The 19,831-nt window shown below is 32.1% G+C and overlaps 1 protein-coding gene across 48 annotated transcripts in view; it reads right to left on the bottom strand.

Annotated features, from left to right (window-relative positions):
* Positions 1-19,831, bottom strand: part of Sw (cytoplasmic dynein 1 intermediate chain short wing) — a 21,627-nt gene extending 1,796 nt beyond the window's left edge. Inside the window, exons 1-14 of one of the 48 annotated variants that reach the window (XM_076434018.1) lie at positions 19,676-19,831; positions 19,344-19,437; positions 19,136-19,256; positions 18,962-19,058; positions 18,793-18,898; positions 18,576-18,706; positions 11,601-11,738; positions 8,508-8,528; positions 5,393-5,440; positions 3,836-4,012; positions 2,529-2,685; positions 2,047-2,419; positions 1,732-1,963; positions 228-655 (exon numbers count right to left, since the gene is read on the bottom strand). In XM_076434018.1, the coding sequence (XP_076290133.1) occupies positions 228-655; positions 1,732-1,963; positions 2,047-2,419; positions 2,529-2,685; positions 3,836-4,012; positions 5,393-5,440; positions 8,508-8,528; positions 11,601-11,738; positions 18,576-18,706; positions 18,793-18,898; positions 18,962-19,058; positions 19,136-19,237 (2,010 nt within the window). In that variant the 5' untranslated portion in view covers positions 19,238-19,256; positions 19,344-19,437; positions 19,676-19,831. The remainder of the gene's footprint in view (positions 1-227; positions 656-1,731; positions 1,964-2,046; positions 2,420-2,528; positions 2,686-3,835; positions 4,013-5,392; positions 5,441-8,507; positions 8,529-11,600; positions 11,739-18,575; positions 18,707-18,792; positions 18,899-18,961; positions 19,059-19,135; positions 19,257-19,343; positions 19,438-19,675) is intronic. The other 47 variants (XM_076434020.1, XM_076434021.1, XM_076434025.1 and 44 more) reach the window with 47 other exon arrangements.

Raw genomic sequence — 19,831 nt, 5'->3', positions numbered from 1 at the left:
ACATCCCCCACCCGATTATTATCATTTTAAAATAGTATAAGTATCAACCACTTGTAATAAATAAAGTTTGCTCTTCATTTTACTCTAAAATTTGGCATAATCCTTGAAACTGAATATGAACGCACAGTCCCACATTATTGTATCGCGTTTAATTCATATCACTGGAGTATATTTTTAACTATTTTTAAGTATAGCTATAGTACATACTTAATGAAAAACAAACTTACCTCAGGAACGTCATACACCCAAATTTTTCCAGTATCGTCACCTACAGTTACATGTAAACCACTTGGAGTCCACGAAACTCTGTTAAGAGCTGGACACCCATCAATCATGATACTGGCGGTAGGTACTTCTGTGTCTTGATTAAGATTCCATAAATCCAATCTTCCTGAGTCATCTACAGCGGCAAACAGCGCCGGATGAGTTGGAGACCAAGCTACGTCATATACGTAGTCGCCATTATGTTCGAAAGAGTATAGAGGTTTATTTTCTTTGAGACTCCACAACTTAATTGTCCAATCAATGGACGATGTTAAGAACAAGTGGGAAAAATCTATTCCAGCTTGTTCCGCGTGCGCACTGACTCCAGTAACTGGTCCTTGATGCCCCTCATACGTTTCTAGTACTCCCGCTTTCGTGCCATGACGACAAGCTAAATCAAAATGACATATTAAATGGAGTGGAAAGAATCGCAGAACGGAGGTTTTCCATTCTTATTGTATCTTAATTTTACTTGATTTTTACTTATGAAAGTAAATTCACAATCAATGTACCACATTCATAGGAAAATGACATTTGCGTTTTAGTGTTTAAACAATGGTTTGAAAGCCTGAAGCCTCTAGTTTCAGATGCTCTGTTTCAAATTGTTACTATCTTGGTTTTTTACCAACTATAATAAGTTATAGCGAGATGAAGACAACATTGACGGTTAACAAAAATTTTGTGCAACTTTGGAACATCACACGGGGGGCAACAAATTTTTTTGTTAAATCGCGTTAATATCATTTGGAAGGGCTATCTTCCCTGTGTAAATTGTATGGTTGTTGAATATTGTGCGATTTTTTTTATTCGAGTTATTCAACATTGAAGTAAAAATGGGCTTTTTAACTTTAACTGGCTCCAGAAAGAGAAAAAATTATCGTAGAATCTTGTGCAAAAAAGCAATAGAAAGAGCGTTTCTTTCCCTTCAAGGCACTCCTTTTGTTTTTTCAATTTCATTAACATTTCGATATACCAAGTGTTTCTGAAAATATGCTTAAAAAATGCACAATTTCCATTTTTCCTTTAACTCGCTATATCTCGGCAAGAAATGATCGTAATACCATGATCTGAACGTCAGATTGAGGAGTGTATGTATGTATCCGGCTACCCGGGTATCCCGGTTGCGCAACAAGCGTATACATATACATACAAGTTCGAAGCTTAATTACTCAAAACATTTTACACAATTTTTTTTCACGAAACGTTAATCGACGTAAAATTGTACAAAGAATGGGGACCGAGAACGGTTTTGCAATATTTTGTCAGGAACATTACACGAGGGTTAAAATAGGGCCGGGGGCGAATTCTACCACCAAACCTGGCTATAATGGAAAGTTACGGCTTAAAACTTGTTCTACACCAACCACTAATGTCATTTTGCTACACAATGACTATGTATTATCTTTCTGCACCAAAGATTTTCGGGATAGATTTCTAACTACGTAAATCGAATAAGTAACTACTTACCTGAGTAAACAGTTCCTTCTTCACTGCCTACAACGAAATTATTAACATCACCTTGTGGAAATGCTAAACAAGTAGAAGCGATGGGTTTTGACTGTTTAGTTGTCAATTCAAGTCTTTCTTGAGGTTGCGATAACATATCTAAACTCCAGGAACACATTTTTCCATCAGTTGAAATGCTTATCAAGTTGTGTGCGTTTTGTGCTCCAACAACGTTTAAGCAATACACGGGATGCTAAAAATACAACAATTGAGATGTTCTATCAATAGATCGAGATACATTTCTTAAATTGCTAGAAAAATCTTTAATTGACTTACTGTGTGCGCATTTGCCGATAGCGGAGTTCGTTGAATAGGGGTTCTCTTTTGCACTCGATTATCCCAGAGGACAATTTGTCCGGAATAAGTTCCTCCTAAGATTAGATTCGGATGAAATTTAGCAAACGTGACCGATAAAACTGGGGACTGACAATGAAAAATAAATTCTGGCGTTGTTTTCTTGAACTTTGTATTCCAAACTAAACAAACTCCATCTGGATCATTCGGAATATCGTCGTTATTGTTGTAAGAGGCTACGAGGAGTTCTGGAAATTGAGGTGACCAATCCATTGATGTTACACATCGATTACGAGACCATCGATCACAAAAGAACGATCGATTCAACCATAAACGCTGGTGGCTTTTCTCATCCCTGGAAATCATATTAATGTATAAATCATTAAAATGTGTCCTTGTATTAAATTACTTCGTGAATAAAATTTTTTATATTGTGAATAAAATCATGTTTGGTTTGTACTCACATTCCATCCTCTCCATCCATATTTCCAGCATAATCCGTATAAATGTCGACTGATTCGCCTAATGCCCTTTCTACAATACGACTAGTGCGATCAAAAAATCGTTGGAAATCTTCGGACAATATAATCATTTGTTTCTCCTCTTCACTAAGTTCTCGTACTGCAAATCAGTATATTTGATAAAATATATGCCAGTAGGCAATTTTCAAAATCTGTTTCAGATTTAGATACAGTAGAGTCTCGATTATCTGAGTTCCGTTTAACCGAAATTCTGTATTATTCCTGGTGCTTTGTTACTGCTGTTACTTTTGCAGATATGAAAATGATATAAAATGCATAAAGAAAAATTTGTTTGGTTTAAAATAACAGATATTGTAATTCGCGCTTTTTACATTAAAACCACCCTTCTTACGAGTTTTAAAGGTCATATAAACGATTTATCCATAATAACATCTATTCTCTATAACATGTATTTTCTTCATTTTCAGTAGGGGCCCACATAATAGATAATTGTGAAAAGCAAGCTTTAATATTTTCAATCCCATGAGATATTTCAGAAAGTATTTAGTCAAAATGCACGCTACAGTAAAGTCCCAATCTAAGCCGATTCTCGGTTCTATGCTGTGACATAGATCGGGACCGCATACTATTTTTTGTGGCCGCGTCGATCGCGTCAAACGTAGTACATAAAGGACAGCGAAGCTCGAGAGGCCTCGGTCGCCGAGAAGTGTAAACATAACTATTCCACTAACAAAACTTCTTTACTTTTCATTATTTCTTTATGGGGTTTGACCAATATATTCGTGGCATTTTCAAATGAAAATCACTCCAAATATGATATAATTCCTATTATATTTACTTGTGCAATAAACGATGCAAGTTTCTGATGCAAAGAAGGAAAGCGTATGGGAAAGAATTTCAATGAATTTCCCCTACGCTGTTCTTCCTTGCGTTCGGAACTTTCGTCGTTCATTATACAAGTAAATATCATCGGAACTATATCATATTTGGTATCATTTTCATGTGGAAAATGCCACGAATATTTTGGTCAAACTCCGATAAAAAAATAATGAAAAATAACGAAGTTTTGTAATTGGATTAGTAGTGGTTCACATCGATGTAGTACGCGCTCGAGCTCCTTTGCCCCTCGCGGGGTTGCCCCCCAGTGGAAGGGGTAGGCGAACTGACTTGGGACGGTCATCTCCGTCGCGCTTACAATTAGATTGGGACACTTTACTGTATACATAGGAGCTTAACAAATTGAAAGTGTTCGTAAGTATACATCTGCCACTATAAATGTAAGAATTTACCTTCTTTAGGAATCTCTTTTTCTTTTTCTTGCTCCACTTGCGTAACGGCGGGCTGCACTTCTTTCACTTGTGGCAAACCATGCGGAAGAATCCCAGGTGGAAGCTTACTTTGGAAACCATCCATATGCGGCAAACTGTTCTCTTCATCTTCAGCTTGGCCATCATCAAATGTCAAAACTGTGGTGAATAAGCTGGTTCCGCCACAAATGTCCTAACTTCAATATATCTACCACTGGCAACTATACCCTACTTAATAGTTTCAATCCCTATTTTGTAACCTGTCTTATCCCTCATCTCTTATGTTATCTTATAAAAGCTATACCAATCCGTAACGTAGCTGCATTCACTAACTGGTACAAAAACGTATAAATATGCGTACAGAAAAAACGACTATCTAAAATAAATAACGCGGTCGGTTTGTTTAGCTACTATAATAGGGCTTGTAACATTACATTGATGATAATCAACTTCGCAATTTATGTAATAAAATCTGCGTAATAAAGAGTAATATAAACGTAAACGGAAAAGAAAAGGATTTACAAAAACAAAAAAATTGCACAAGCGTTGAATTTAAACATATGGGATGCAACTCTCTTCTCAAAGTTTCTATAAAAGTTCTATCCAAATAATAAGAGGATAATTCATTAGAGAAAACTGGAGAAAGCAATCATCAAATTGGATCGCATGCATTGATATTAGTAACAGAAGAAGGTGGACTGCTTGTTGGTGGATTATATGTATAAATCAAACGTATTTCAAACAATTGCAATTATAAAAATGTTCTAAAACAGTATCTCTCCACCCTTAGTTTGTAGCATTAAATATATAAGTGGAATAAAAGAATGAACTCTGAAGGAAAAGACAGCTCGTCGATCATTACTTTAACGGATGTAAGTAAAAAATTGTATTAAAATGTAATGTTCATTGAAAGTATTTTTCCAACATCGGTACCCAATATTCAAACAGAAAGAAACGTATGTATAAGAATACAAATATAAAAAGGAGTGGAGGTAAATTAACGCAACTTCCCAAGTCTCATGCAGCATCAAGTGGATGTATAAACTTACGTAAGAAAAATAAATGCTAAAGAAACAGTGCGAAGTTATAATCAGATTCTACATCTTTCGATCACAGTACTATTTAGATAAGAAAGGAAACGAAAATGTTGGCAGTAATTTATCATATGGCTTTGTTCATGCTTTGCAGTAAGAAGAGTCGAATGGTAAATGATAAAACTATAAATATGTATATATATATATATGTATGTATATGTATACATATACTATCTAAGCATGCATAAACAGTAAAGCTAAAATTTTTACAGTTATATAACAAATCATAGAAACTACCCAATAATTCAACAAGCAATATTTAATGTAAATTAAAGATATATGGGTTCCCTCCTTTCAGTGCATGTGGAGATAACAATTTAAAGAGAGAAAGAAAAATTCAACGTAAATTACTTTGAAAACGCATCATCGTAAAATGAATCAAATTCACATATATATACGTGATATAAATAGGCAGAGTAAATCATCTCTAGAGAGGATTACCTACCTGCGAATTCGTCTTCCCATTCTAAACCAGGATTTAGATTGTACTCGTCTTGAAGGAGGGAAAAGAAAATCTCAATCAATCTTGTGTTTTTCATTAGGTTAGTTGTGTTTCTTTTTAATTCCATGTCTTTCACAGCAAGTTATTGATGTATATCGTATAGATTCATTCAGGCACCAACGATTACTAATATATTGTCAATGTACATATGCTTATATAAATATATGTACGTAAAAATACGAACTTCTCTCATTGCTTTAGTCAATGTCACTTGAAATAATGCAGAAAATGCAGTTATTACTAATTTCTCGTATGCCATGCAAGATACATCAACAATTAACTAGAAAGAATGAAATAACAATATTTAATAAATCATTGTAAATGCATCTATGAACATGCATATATTGTAGTATACCCCGTTAACGCTAATATGTTCCTCAACAAGATGCTCTAAACTCTAAAAGGATTTACGAAGAATATTCAAACTTTTCATGACGATTTCAATTTTCAATGTTACATCAGAAGATTCATACTTTTAATATTGTACAGCTAAAAAGCTAAATAATTATTGTATAAAAATATATATTCTCCTTGAAATCCCAATTGCTTTAAGCTCGTCGTCATTTATTATAAATGAAATTGTTGGCATTATTATTTTAGTATGACAAGACCAATATTTCATTTCGAACCTAACAAAATAGCATTATTTTTCAAAATGAATTCGAGATTGAACGCAATGTGTGAAAATTGTTTAAATAAGATTTTATAATAATGAAAAATATATATAAATAAAGATGTAAGAGAATGAGTTCTTGAAATTGAAACATTTGAAATAATTGAACTGACATCTCCGACCAAAATTTTTTTTTCACAGATACATTTTTCTTTAAAATTTATATTGTTCGTTTTTTTTCAAACGTATGAATAGACAGCGGATATTATGAATTTATAACAAGTATGAGTAGGTGTAATTTAGAGTTGTAAACAAATTAGAAGATTTTAAATATATACTGTTATATTATTTTCAACCTATTAAAGATATTAAGAGAAAAAGTAAATTTCTATTTCACTCCAGATTGTTGCAATTCAAGCGGAAAATTTTTATTTTGCATAAAGATTCGCTGTCTACATATGGAGCATAAAATTCATATACAGTTAGGAGCAAAACTGATCACACACACAATCGGAATAACTTTTTTATGAATGGACCAAAGGACTTGAATTTCTCTGTAAGGCCAGAGGAATAAGTTTAGTAAATGACTTGTGAAAAATATGTAGCAAAAATGCATTTGATCGGAATTTGTGAGAAACAATAGTAAAAATTGATCTTTACAACTTTTTTAGCTGGACCAGTAACGAAAATTTAAAAGATGTGTGTTTGGTCTACTCGTATAATATTTAATATTATAACTCGTAAATCCCAATTAACCAATTTCAATGAAATTTTCAGAACGTATATAATTTATACGAGTTGAACAAACACATCTTTTAAATTTTCGTTATTGGCTCAGCTAAAAAGGTAGTAGAAATCAATTTTTACTATTTTTTTTCGCAATTCCGACCAAACGCATTTTTTAAAATATTTTTTAGACGTCATTTGCTAAACTAATTCTTCTAGCCTTACAGAGAAATTCAAGTCGTCTGGTCCATTCATAAAAAAGTTATTCCGATTTAAAGTGTGCGTGATCAGTTTCGCTCCTAACTGTACATAAGTATAATAGATTTGAACTATTCTTCGAGATATATTCTTGGAAAAATGTACTAATGAACAATATACTAAACTTATTATTATAATTCAACTCGATGTAAATACTGTCTAAGCGAAAACAGTTTTGAAAATGTCGTTAATGAATTTTCTTACTGCACGACTTTGTGATGTTAAGACACGTTTGTTTTTAAAGTACATTATTATATTAATTGGAAGTCTTCATAAGCAACAGAGAATTAATATCTTTGACAACACTAAAAGCCGAAGCTATAGAACCTTTCACCAAAATATTGTTTTTTTTTTTAATTCAGCCACACAAAGTTGACCTGCCCCGGCACCATAACACCCTGTCCATTGTTAGTATTCCGTTCTATTCAAAAACTTTTCCCAAATAACCATGTGTGACACGCCGAGAACTCTGGAAGGTGCGTTAAGTTGTGACAAGATTTGCCAATGGATATTCATTCACTACATATTTAACATTTCAGACAATCCCTGTTTCAAACAGTTACCATAAATTTAGGAAAAAGACTGAACATGGAAAGTACAGAACCTCTACCTGCTTGTTCAAAGAATAACGTAACGTGACTTTTAACTTTCTTTGAAATAATGCATAATTTGTAATAATATCAATCATCAATCAGGTATAATAACATTTATTCTAAACGCATAAGTCAATAGATATACATATTTAGATATATGTATGTAGCACACAATTAATTTGGAGTTTCATATAAATAGCTCAATCGTGTACATACTTCTATTGTCAGATACATTAGGTACATTATAATAATGTACAGATCTTGGAGTTTTTCTGGAAACTAAATTGTTAGATTTAAAGAAAAGCTCACTATTGCTACTTGCAATTTTCCTATTGAAATAGAAAAAAGAAGCTTATCATTTCATCGTAAAAATGTGTATGGTCAGGAAACACTATTAGAACTAAAAGTGTTATCAAATCCTTATAAATCTCTAAATGCTGAAACAGTTTCGTTTGAGAGTCGGGATGTCAGATAAGCGCTTAAAGAGTAACGGATACGATACATTGAAGTAAATAAGTACACCCAGTGGAAATAGATGAACAAAAAGAGTAATAGAGCTGAAAGGTATGAAGCAATTCATAAGATAGCAAAGATATATTAGGTCCTGGGTGGAGAGTCATTTTACATTTCTATACAGTTGACCGAGTCTCGTCTAAATGTCAAAGCTAATACTTTTGCTCTCTTTAGTATCAATACTATAGATTTACGTAATGCGAAAAACAGAGAGAGTGCATTCTCCGACTACTTTTACACGTATTCGTTATTTCCATAGATTTTTACAATATTAATCCCGATGAATAAACGGAATGAAGCTAAACCTAAATGTGAACCTTAAACTCGTTGAAAACCAAGAGAAATCATAACTTACCGTAATAGTCGAATGCATGAGCTGAGAAGGGGAGGGAAAAAAATTTCACTTAGTTACAATCTCGTAAGAATGCGCTACACTAGTTGCACGCACCTCTCTACACTCAGACCATACATCTTCAAAAAGGAAAGTAATAATTCAATATTTATAAAAAAAAGATAAAGAAAAACGCTCGATACATATCTAGATTGTCTCATATTGTCTTATGAGACACACGTGTACATTTAAAATTCAAAAATTAAAAACAAACAAAAATAAATTAACACTTGTAAGCAGTTTCTCTTTAGGAGTCTGTATTACTCCAAAGTAATTTGAAAAAAATATTTTTGCATTTATAAAAATTGTTTATTCCTTGCAAAAATTTGTTGCAACGAATATTAAGAAGGGTTAGATGTGTTGGTTGTATTAAAAAAGAATTTCTCTGCTGAATGTAGTTAGGTGAATATTTGAATAGGTTTTAATTCTCTCGTATATCGTGCGGTGCTGTGATTCCTACATGTAAGAGGAAACATACATATTCGATGCTTCTTAAACATATTATTGAAACATGTTCTGTTTACTATTGTTTCAACTTTCAACCTTTAACACAATTCAACACTTTCTTTTAAACACGCTTTACCACACAGTTCAATTTGATATGTTATTTACTGCCTATATGTATAGTAGAATAATGAAACACTTAGAAAGGATTTATTATAGGAATAATTACCAATGGATCCTTAAATGTAAATAATATTAATTAATATCTCACTTACATCCCTTGTCACACTTATGCCCACCCCCATAAGTTTCTCAAAAATGTTATATAGAATAAACTTTCTTAAAACATCCAGTAACAGCGCCTAGTGCACTACAGCAAAGGAAAAACAATAATCGTCCCAGTGACATTTGTTAATGTCAAACTTTCATTGAAATAGTGAAAAATATATTGAAAAACTAAATTTCTAATGTGTCATATGTATGTAACTACTACCCTTAAAATACCAAAAATGTCTACACATATTCATATGTATCAAATGAAAAAAGCATCAACGACACTCAATTTGCTCGTTTGATAAATTTAGAACTAGCACGCATGAGTCAAGGTATATCGATTTTTGTTGTGATAATAATTTCCAAACTTTCCCAACAAACAGGACGCCTAAAGTTAATATATTACATAAATTTTATAAACTGTTAGTATATGTATATAATCAAATTATGTGAAGCAAGTTAGAAGCTCATTTTTTATGCAAACAAATACACATTGCACATGGAAATATACTTACACTATCGCTCATAAGTGTTTAGGCATTCCTCTTTTCATATATTATTGGTACAGAATTATGTTACCCAAAAACAATAGGAATAAAATTAAATACTTATCTAAAATGCAGTTCAATTATACATATGTATAGACACACCCATTATATCGGATTAGTTTTACTACCCTCTACCTGCGCTTGGCCGGGTTGTCGTTATCGCAAACTGTTTATTACGGTGCAGTTACAATAATAATCTGTAGACGATGTTTAAATGTATGTGTGGATGTACCATACATAAAAAATAAATATTTTCACATTTTTCCTGAGTTTTTATATGATTTATGCTCTTATTGAGAGTCCCTAAACACTTACGAGCGATAGTGCACAAGTAAAAGTATGAAATGCAGGTAATACTATATGTGTTAATTGAATTATGGAAACTCTAGCAGAATGATCGTCAGATGTTTTAATGAATAATAACTGAAAGTTTTATCATGTTAGGCCTCAAAAAATGAAAAAGCTATTGCTTGCTTAGAATATTAAAACCAGTTCGAAAGACAAGCATCGAAATCCACTGCAAAAGCAACTTTAAAATTTAATGTATTTCCGACACATTTGAACAAAAGATTAATAAGTATACAGCGGATGTTTATGCAAAATAAAAATGTTCTACCGAAATTGCAACAAGCTGCAGCGAAATAGAAATTTATTTTCTTTCAAAATGTGTTTTATAGATTGAAAATAAAATATAACAGTATTGAAAAATTTAAATTCTTCTAAAGTTTTTACTATTTTAAGTTGCACCTACTCATTTTAGGCATATACAGGGTGTCCAAAACCACCCGTCCAGTGGTGTTAACTTCTCAGATAAGCATATTCGGTAAAAATGGGAACCCAGTCATTTTAATCTAGGACATAAGTACATATCTGAACGTGAAATTTCGAGCTCTTTCAGAATCCGTAATCAAAAGTAGGGGTTCCCATTTAAAAAATACGTGCTGACCTCCAAATAACCTTGACAATGGATCCGAAGGTCAAATACCAGGTCATGGGCATATGTCCTCCATTAATCCCTGCAACTTTTATTCCAAACATTTTTACCGAATATGCTTATCTGAGAAGTTAACACCCCTGGACGAGTGGTTTTGGACACCCTGTATACAATAAATACATAAAATCCGCTGTCTATTAAGAAGCTTGGAATCATTGGACTAGCCCAAAAAGAAAATTATTCATATTCTCCACACTCTACATTATCGTCAAACTTGCTTATCGCGAACTTTGGCTTTAGTATTAGTTTTCCGGTTTAAAATAAATTTTTTGAGAGGATAATATAATGTAACGCTTACTTGATTTCTTAAAAAATGAAATCTTAAACTTCCAATCATTAATTCAGTTCACTTTGAAAACTGACTTAACATGTAACGAACTTTCCATGGAGTTTAAAAATTGATATTCATATTGTATATAGATATATACCTATTCATACGTATACGTGTACGAACAAAAACAATTCATCATGACAACTTCAAAGATATAATCTCTATATGTACTCTATACACACACACACATGTATTTCCATGTACGCCATTTTCAATATAATTATGGTTGTAGAATTAATATGACTTAAGTGAAAATCATTCTTTTCTTGATAACAGATGCTAGTATATGTATCATAGTATATAATATATATTAAGATAAAGCTGTGCATCTATATAAAGATAAAGAGTAACCTCATATTTAATTCAACAACCATTAATTTTGAACATGGACAACAAGTATCTACCTCTATCATATACTGTTGTACAACAATTAAAAGAAAAGGTAATAAAAAGATGACAGAACATACATAGGTAGTTTGGTGCAGACCCACCTTTCCTGGGACGCCACCAGTCAATCTCAAAGTAGCCTGCGGAGTAAGAGTGAGTTGGTGTTGATGTTGAACAGGAGGAGTAGATGGTGTATGCGGAAGAAGATGCGGACAGTCCTTGTGTCCAACACCGGTTGATTTGATCGATTGTATTGCAAGACAATGGGATACGCGTACATTTAATAATACCGCAAAATCAGTTAGATAACAGGATATTGTATACATATAACATGGAATGTATCCCATGTTTATGATGGAAATTTAAAATTTACACAACTAGGTATACGTGTGACGTGTACATATACATGTGTCATATTTAAACTAATAAACTATTTTTAAAAGAGTTTTTTCTCCAAATTTTATGTTTTCATAAGAAACTCACAGTAAAGTAGGTGGTATGAAAAAGGGAATATAAATAGTAAAGATCGCGCAGACTCTTATTGCATACTATATGTTCATAGTACAAAACATTTAGTAGTTAAACAAGTTAAAAATTGAAAACAGCAATGAAACTAACTGAAATTGCGAATGGAAATATGAAATATAAACAAACATAGTTGCCACCACCAGGAAAGACAATATTTGTATCCATAACCATAACCCAATTACGTGTCGAGTGAGCGTTATTTGTGTCTACTGCTACACTTCCTACTATTTTCTATAAATTCAATTTTGAGAACTTAAACATACAATATTCGAATTTTTAAATATATTGTAATATTGATGAGTCTATGGTGGGGTAAATAAAAATTTATTTCGTAATAATTTTGTCTGTTTAAAAAGTGTTGAAAATTGTTGATAATTCAACAAAAGTTAGTACACACGCGATCGAGAAATAAAGTGACAGCAATGTTGCAAATAAATAACATGCCATTCTTATATGTAAACATTGTAAGAATATGTAAGTTTCCTCATGAACTATAATTAATTGTAAAACCCAATATAACAGTGAATTCATTTCTTACTATTATCATAATACAATTATAGTTATAAGTAAACCAAATTGTAATAATGCGCCTAACTGTACATTAGAATCAATAGGTCTCATTAATTAAAACACTATACAACAATGTTAATTCTTGGTATATGTATTATAAAAACAGTAGAATATCTCTAATGGCATATAGTTTTGAATTATACATATATTTCCATATACACCACCCACTTTACCATATTCAATGGATACATTGACAGGTTATTATCAGTATAAAATATTTAGTTACACCCAAAAGGAAACATATTTTAAATCATAACTATGCCATGAATTGGTCAATTTTCATTTCAGTACATTTTAATCCTTTGTAATCTCTATTGTAAAAGTTTAGCTTTTCGCTAAAAATAAAAATTATAATATACATATAAACTTTTCCTTCGTGTTACGATTTTCATTATAAATCGAGAAAATTTCTAAAAAGATCAATTTGAAAATGTGGCTTTTAAAAGTAGCAATCACTATTCCAGTAAGCGCCGTTACGGTGGGGCAACGAAAACACGAAACACTAGCGAACAGCGAACGCGACAAAGGTGCGCTCTGCACGGAAGAAACGTTGGTGGGGGAAGCAAGAGTTTGTGGGGCCCAGTGCTACCAGGTGAGGGGAATCACGGTGATATGATGTACCCCCTCTCTGATGACCATACTAATACGTGATCAGACTATGGTCGTAGTGTGGAATGTTAGAGTATACTTATTAGGGTGTACCTTATTTTTCGACAATGAAATTTTGAGCACCCTTCCCCCCAATATTGTTCCATTCCATGAAAAAATGATATATCCAAAGTTTTAGATCAATCGGACGTCGGGAAGGTGTGCCACATTAGGGTAGAATACTATAATTGTGCCATTGAATAAGAAAATAATTCCTGCAAAAGATGAACTTGATCGGACAAGGGGAAGACGTGCCAGCTTAACGTGGATGTTGCGAAAAACATGAAATTTTATGGGAATATTTAAAGGAAAGAGAGAGACTTTTGATTACGACTAAACGTTCTTCTCGTTTAGTATTTTTGGCTTAACAGTATTATAGCCCGTATCAAGACGAATTCAACGACCTAGTATACCATGACCTTCGGATGACCTTGAAGTACCATTCCAAAAAATGAAGATGGCCTTGGCAATAATTAAAAAGAAAACTTTCGAACTTTTTTATTGCAATGTATAGCCAATCGAAAACTGATCGACTTTCGTTTAAAATATTTTTTTGAAACTCGTGAAAAGTTGAAAAATCGTTGAAAAATCGTGAAAAGTGTTACGTGAGACGTGGGACACCCTGTATATGTATATATCAGTGCATTCGAGCCGCTACCCCCACTTTGTACCGCGCTTCGACTCGCATAAGCACGGAAAGAGAATACGAGCTCACCTATATGTATGTATATGTAGTACATTACTACTTTTGTTAGTAAGTAACTAGTTATGGGGGAAAAGTAACTAATTAGTAACAAAGTAAAAAATCAACTGGTCAAATTTACGTGCATCAAACGCGAATTAGTTGTGCGCGATCCCGGAACGCATATTGCATAAATGTATATGTATACATTTTTGTGGATACATACTTGCATTTGTGAGGATTTCATTCGACGTTTATAAACAAAATGGATATATGGAAACCATTTTATATTTATCGCGAGTAAATTACTTGTGTGAACGTGATTGTAAAGTAAAAGGGCATTGACCCCTTTTACTCGACAATCCCATAGGGGAGATATTAGAAATGCCCTTGTGGATTTTAACAAGTACGCTGTTTCAATGTCACTTGGCTATCCCTAGCAATTTAAGTGAATGCGCTCAGTAATGATAAGAACATCTCCCAAGTTATCCTATTTCTTTCTAAAATCCACAAATATTTACCACACTCTGTAATTATGGTAGTAACAACTGCGAACTGATTTCCCCATCATGTACTTATAACTATGTCTATGTATAAGGATTCTGCTTTGTAATCATTATGTACAAATTCTTGTGGTCGCTACTGATCTAAATGTTGATGCGACCTGTATAAATAAATAAATTAGAAAAGAAAACGGAGAAAACTGGCAATATACAATCGTGTGGTTTTGTACCAGGGACACTACCCCCCATACTAGAATAGTTTTTACTGTCTTTTAGGGTCAAATACCCGACTGTGTGACGCGGCGCAGCGTTCAACATGTTAATACATATTCACTTACAAGGGGATATCAGGGACTGATACACTCAGATTTTGGTAAAACTGCATAAATATTTATTAGACCTATTTAAGAAGATAGTCGTAATTCGTTCGTGTCCGTTTTTCACTTTGAGGGAGATATCAACTCTTTTATCCGAACCGCCCTTCCTACACATATATGTACATGTTTATAAGTCGTAAACAACAAAAGATATCAGAGAATGGTGTAAATTTTTTCGAAAAAATCATTCTTCTCGAAAATTGAATTGACGAATGACTTTTTCAAAAAAAATCTTACACGCAGCGTTATAGCTCTCAAGAAACGGTATAATTTTTATTCCAACTGTTCTTTGATATCTTTTGTTGTTTACGACTTATAAACACGTATATGTGTAGAGAGGGCAATTCGGATAAAAGGGTTGATATCTCTGTTAAAGTGTAAAACGGGCATGAACGAATCACAACTATCTTCTTAGATTAGATAGATCGAATAAATATTTATGCAAAATTTTTCATCTAAATCGAAGTGTATCGGTCTCTGATATTCCCTTGTTAGTGCACATTGTGGTAAATCTAATGTTTAGACGATAATATTATTTATCAAACGTGGCATAGTTAAAATTAGATTACAAAGGTTTAAAATCGTGAGAGAATGAAATGTAACTAAATCATTATGCATCTAATTATGTAAACCATGTATTGTATCACTGTATACAGCGTATTCTATATGAATCCATAAAGGAATGTTTCTAAAAGTTGAGACATATAAAATTGAAAACTGATCAAAGGAATGATAAAAGTAAATTGTATAATAGAACCATATACCATTTCAATATACCATTGAAAAACGTTTTAAAGCTGTAACTAATGAAAAACAAATTTTTAATATTTTCTACTAAATTTTTCATTTACAATATGTTTTAATCTTTTAAATACATTTCAGATTACAGTAGGATACCATTATACATATATGTATACATGTACATATACATATACACACACGCACACAGATTGATGTTTATGTTAAATTGGAATGTTTAAAGATTTTCATTTACAGTCATGTGAAAAAATTGCTCAGGACAAAATGATACTAGCTAAAAACCATATATAACTTATATAACATCTTCTACAAATTCTACAATTCTACAACAATCTTCTACAAAATTTCAATGCTTTTTATGTGTATGTAAGTACATGGAAAAATTCAACCATAGTGGTTGAATTGTATATTATAGATATAGTATATATTATAGATATAGTATATATATTTAGATGTATATTATATTTGTTTTTATCTATTTCTGAAACCTATGAAATCTGAGCCCATCACATTGTTACATCAATGAAACCTTAGAATAAATGATACATTAACATTTCTTATTTTTTTCATTAATTCATTGTATGTATTTCAGAAATTCAACGAATTTCAATTTAAAACTTTATATTACCGTTCATAACCTTAAAATATATTTGAAGTTATTTAATTTATATTTACGTAAATACGTATATAAAGTATATATGGTATATTTTTTATCAAAAAGGAAAGGAACTGCTTGTTCTTAGAAATGAGAGTCAGTAACTATTCAATAATAATAGAGAATTTAAGTACATATGTATAAATATCATAAGGTCAGATAAACAGAATTCTGTTTAAATATATTGTTGTTCTATATTCTACTTATACTGTAAGAATATGTAACGAAGATGACATACATAGTTGCATTTAAAAAAAAACCAATGAACTTGAAATACTATAAAAAAAGGTGCTTAGAAAAATTTCTTCATCTTTAGCAGTTTTTTCATACAACTGTAAATAATTGAATGTTTTGTCTCTTTAGAGGATTGATTTTATATGTTAAAATGACGCATATTATTTTATACATTCATATTTTTGAATTTCTATCTGTCTCATGCTTTTATGCATATCAATATTTACACAGGAAAAGGCAATCATTTGAGGTAGGCACAATACTACAAAATAATTATTTTTTCACTTGCACCTCGTATTTTATGAAACAATATTTCAAAATATAAAATTAGTTCTTAAAAAATGCATCCCTCTTTTGGTGGTACATACTCTGTATGTGTGTTTGTATTTATACATATGTGTGTGTATTTACGTGTGTATATATGTACATATACAATGTATAGTAATATACATATGTATGTATATATGTATTTATACAGGGTCAGGCACCCCTAAGACTTACACCGAAAATATCTCTATTGTTTTTAGTAATACAAGAAAATGTTTGGTTCAGTGGAGCAATTGTTGTGACAGAGAATTTTTGTTTTTCTAGGTCATATTTTTCGATATTTTAACGACGTATTTTGATTAGTGTAACATTATAGCTAATGAAAAGACAAATTCAACCATGTATAATATGTTGAGCTTCAAATTACCTTCGAAGGAGAACATGGTCTCCGTATGTTAAGTTATGCTGTTTGAAGAATACCTCCTTCAAAAGTCACTGGATGATCCTATCATACATATTATATGTACATGATTGAATTTGTTTTTTCATTAACTATAATGTTACACTAATCAAAATTTGTCGTTCCATTTAAAAAACGGCGAAGATCTTGAAATATCGAAAAATAAGACCTAGAGACAAAAACTTCTCTGTCACAATAATTACCCCATTTTCTGCCTGAAACTGTAAGTCTTAGGTGCCTCACCTCACCCTGTATACACATATACAGAGTGGTTCACCAGATATTACTACCTCGATTTCCGTCATTATTATTATTCGTAGCGAAGAATGTTTATATAAGGTTGAATGGTTTCGAGAGATGCATACTTTGCTGTTGTGAGTTTTTTGTAGGTGGACGTGTAGCAGTATGTTTTTTCCTGCACCAATCGATGAAGCTTCATATTCTCTACAAAAAAGTGGTAACCTATTAATATCGAAAAACCATTAGTTAAGGAGATATTTTAGTTTTAATGTTGTTATGAAATCACGACTCCCTTAATAATGTTGTAATGATTTTATTCACAAAAAAAGGTTCAATGTGGCGACAGTTTCATCACGACATTTTCTGAATCGAGAAAGTAATGATTGTTTTACATTATCTAATCAAACCGGTGGTATGTTATTGCATTCAATGATGATACGATCTTTCATATCAGCAATTGTAGCCCATAAGAAAAAGTGATCTTGCCAGAAAATGAATGGGACCACTTTGTCCTATCCAACAATTCGGAAACATTTGATTTAATGCATTTCTTGTTATTCTATCATAATGCGCAGGACAACCATCCTGTTGGAGCCACATTGTTTGTCGAATATGCGATAACAAATCATGTAAAAATAACCATAAGGTATTTGAATTCGTAACATTATCAAGAGAGTTGTGATTTCGTAACAACACTAAGAATAAAATATTTCCTTAACTAATGGTTTTCGATATAAATAGGTTTTTTTTAGAGAATATGAAGCTTTATCGATTGGTGCAGGAAAAAACATACGATCCCATTTCGAAAAAGAAAAATACTGATGACCTTCATATCTCTTCTACACGTCCACCTACAAAAAAACTCACAACACCAAAGTATTCATCTCTCTATACCATTCAACCTTATGCATATAAACATTCTGAGCTACGAATAATAATAATGACGAAAATCTAGGTGGTAATATATCTGGTGAAACACCCTGTACATAGTAATTGTTTCCTTTAATCAGTATTATTGCAATGTACATTACAAATCTTGTTCTCTAGTAATTAAACATATTCTTAACTTTACAAGAATCAACACATAGTGTAGTATATAGATATAGATTATAAGATAAATACAATCACTCACCGTCATGAGATGTGTGCGTTGTCTGAATTGTTTGAGTTTGTTTGTTATAGAGCACTGGTTCCTTTGGTGGAATATTAGTATGTGCCACAGAGACAATAGTAAGTTCACGGTTTTTTCTCCTTCCTGCACTGCTACAAGTGAAACATTTAATTACATTATAAAATACATATGAGAATACTGAAAACAAAATATACATATTCAAGAAACAATGAAATACCTTTGAGCAGAATTTATACTAGATGGTTGTAAGCTAGCATCAGGAGTAGCATTAGCGCTTTGTTCTGGAGTTAGTGAATTCATACTAGATAAACTGGATAATACATCTGCAAATACATTCAAGCATGAAAGATACAACTTTGAATAAATTATAAAATAAATTTGCTAACCTGACACTGGAGCTACACCTAATGATGATAGCATAGCATCCAGTTCCTTGCGGTGATCTTTATCCGTTCCAGCAGCACGAACCGTAGCTTCCTCAACCTTAATATAGACCATATAGATAGATATAAAGACAATACATCAAAATATACATATTGCATGTAAATAAAATATTTTACATCTTTCATTTCCTTTTCTCTCTTGCGTCTCTCCTTTTCTTCTCTAATAGCTTGAAGCTTCGCCTTCTTCCTTTCCAGTTCAGCTTTTCGATCCGACATCATTGTGCTTGTTTGTTATTACCTAAATAAGATCGACAAATATATTAAATAAAATTTTAAGCAATAAGAATTATCTTTACGAATAATATAAAGATTATAAAAGTCTTACCGGTTCATGAAACTTATTAACGGAACTTGAATCGAGTTTGGTGCGGTTATTGATTTCTGTCTAGTGACGTCAGTTTCTACCGAATCTGTGAAAACTATATCGACAAACGCACATGCAAAAGGCGAATTTTCACGTCTGTTAAATCAATAATGTGTGTATTTAGTTAAATATGTAGGTAGAAATTATTCGAGAATCTATAAAAATACTTGTTAGAACGATCAGACATGAGCTCGTTCAATAACTCATAACTTACAACTGTCATTCAGATGTTCTAGTATAAAGTGTTTATCTCAAAATTGTTTAATTTTTTACACTATTTACGAGATATTTACCTTATGTACTTCACAAATTTGAGTACTAAAAACCGTTATAATCGCTGATTTCTACATCATCTATTCCACCCGTCCGACGTCCGATTTACATTGCAACAATAGCACCACAGTATCAATATCTTGTACTAACGGAATAGTTAGAACCTTAGATCATAT

This window comes from Lasioglossum baleicum, chromosome 11 (genome assembly GCF_051020765.1).
Source record: "Lasioglossum baleicum chromosome 11, iyLasBale1, whole genome shotgun sequence".
Taxonomy (NCBI): Eukaryota; Metazoa; Arthropoda; class Insecta; order Hymenoptera; family Halictidae; genus Lasioglossum; species Lasioglossum baleicum.
This window is presented reverse-complemented; position numbering and strand designations above follow the sequence as displayed.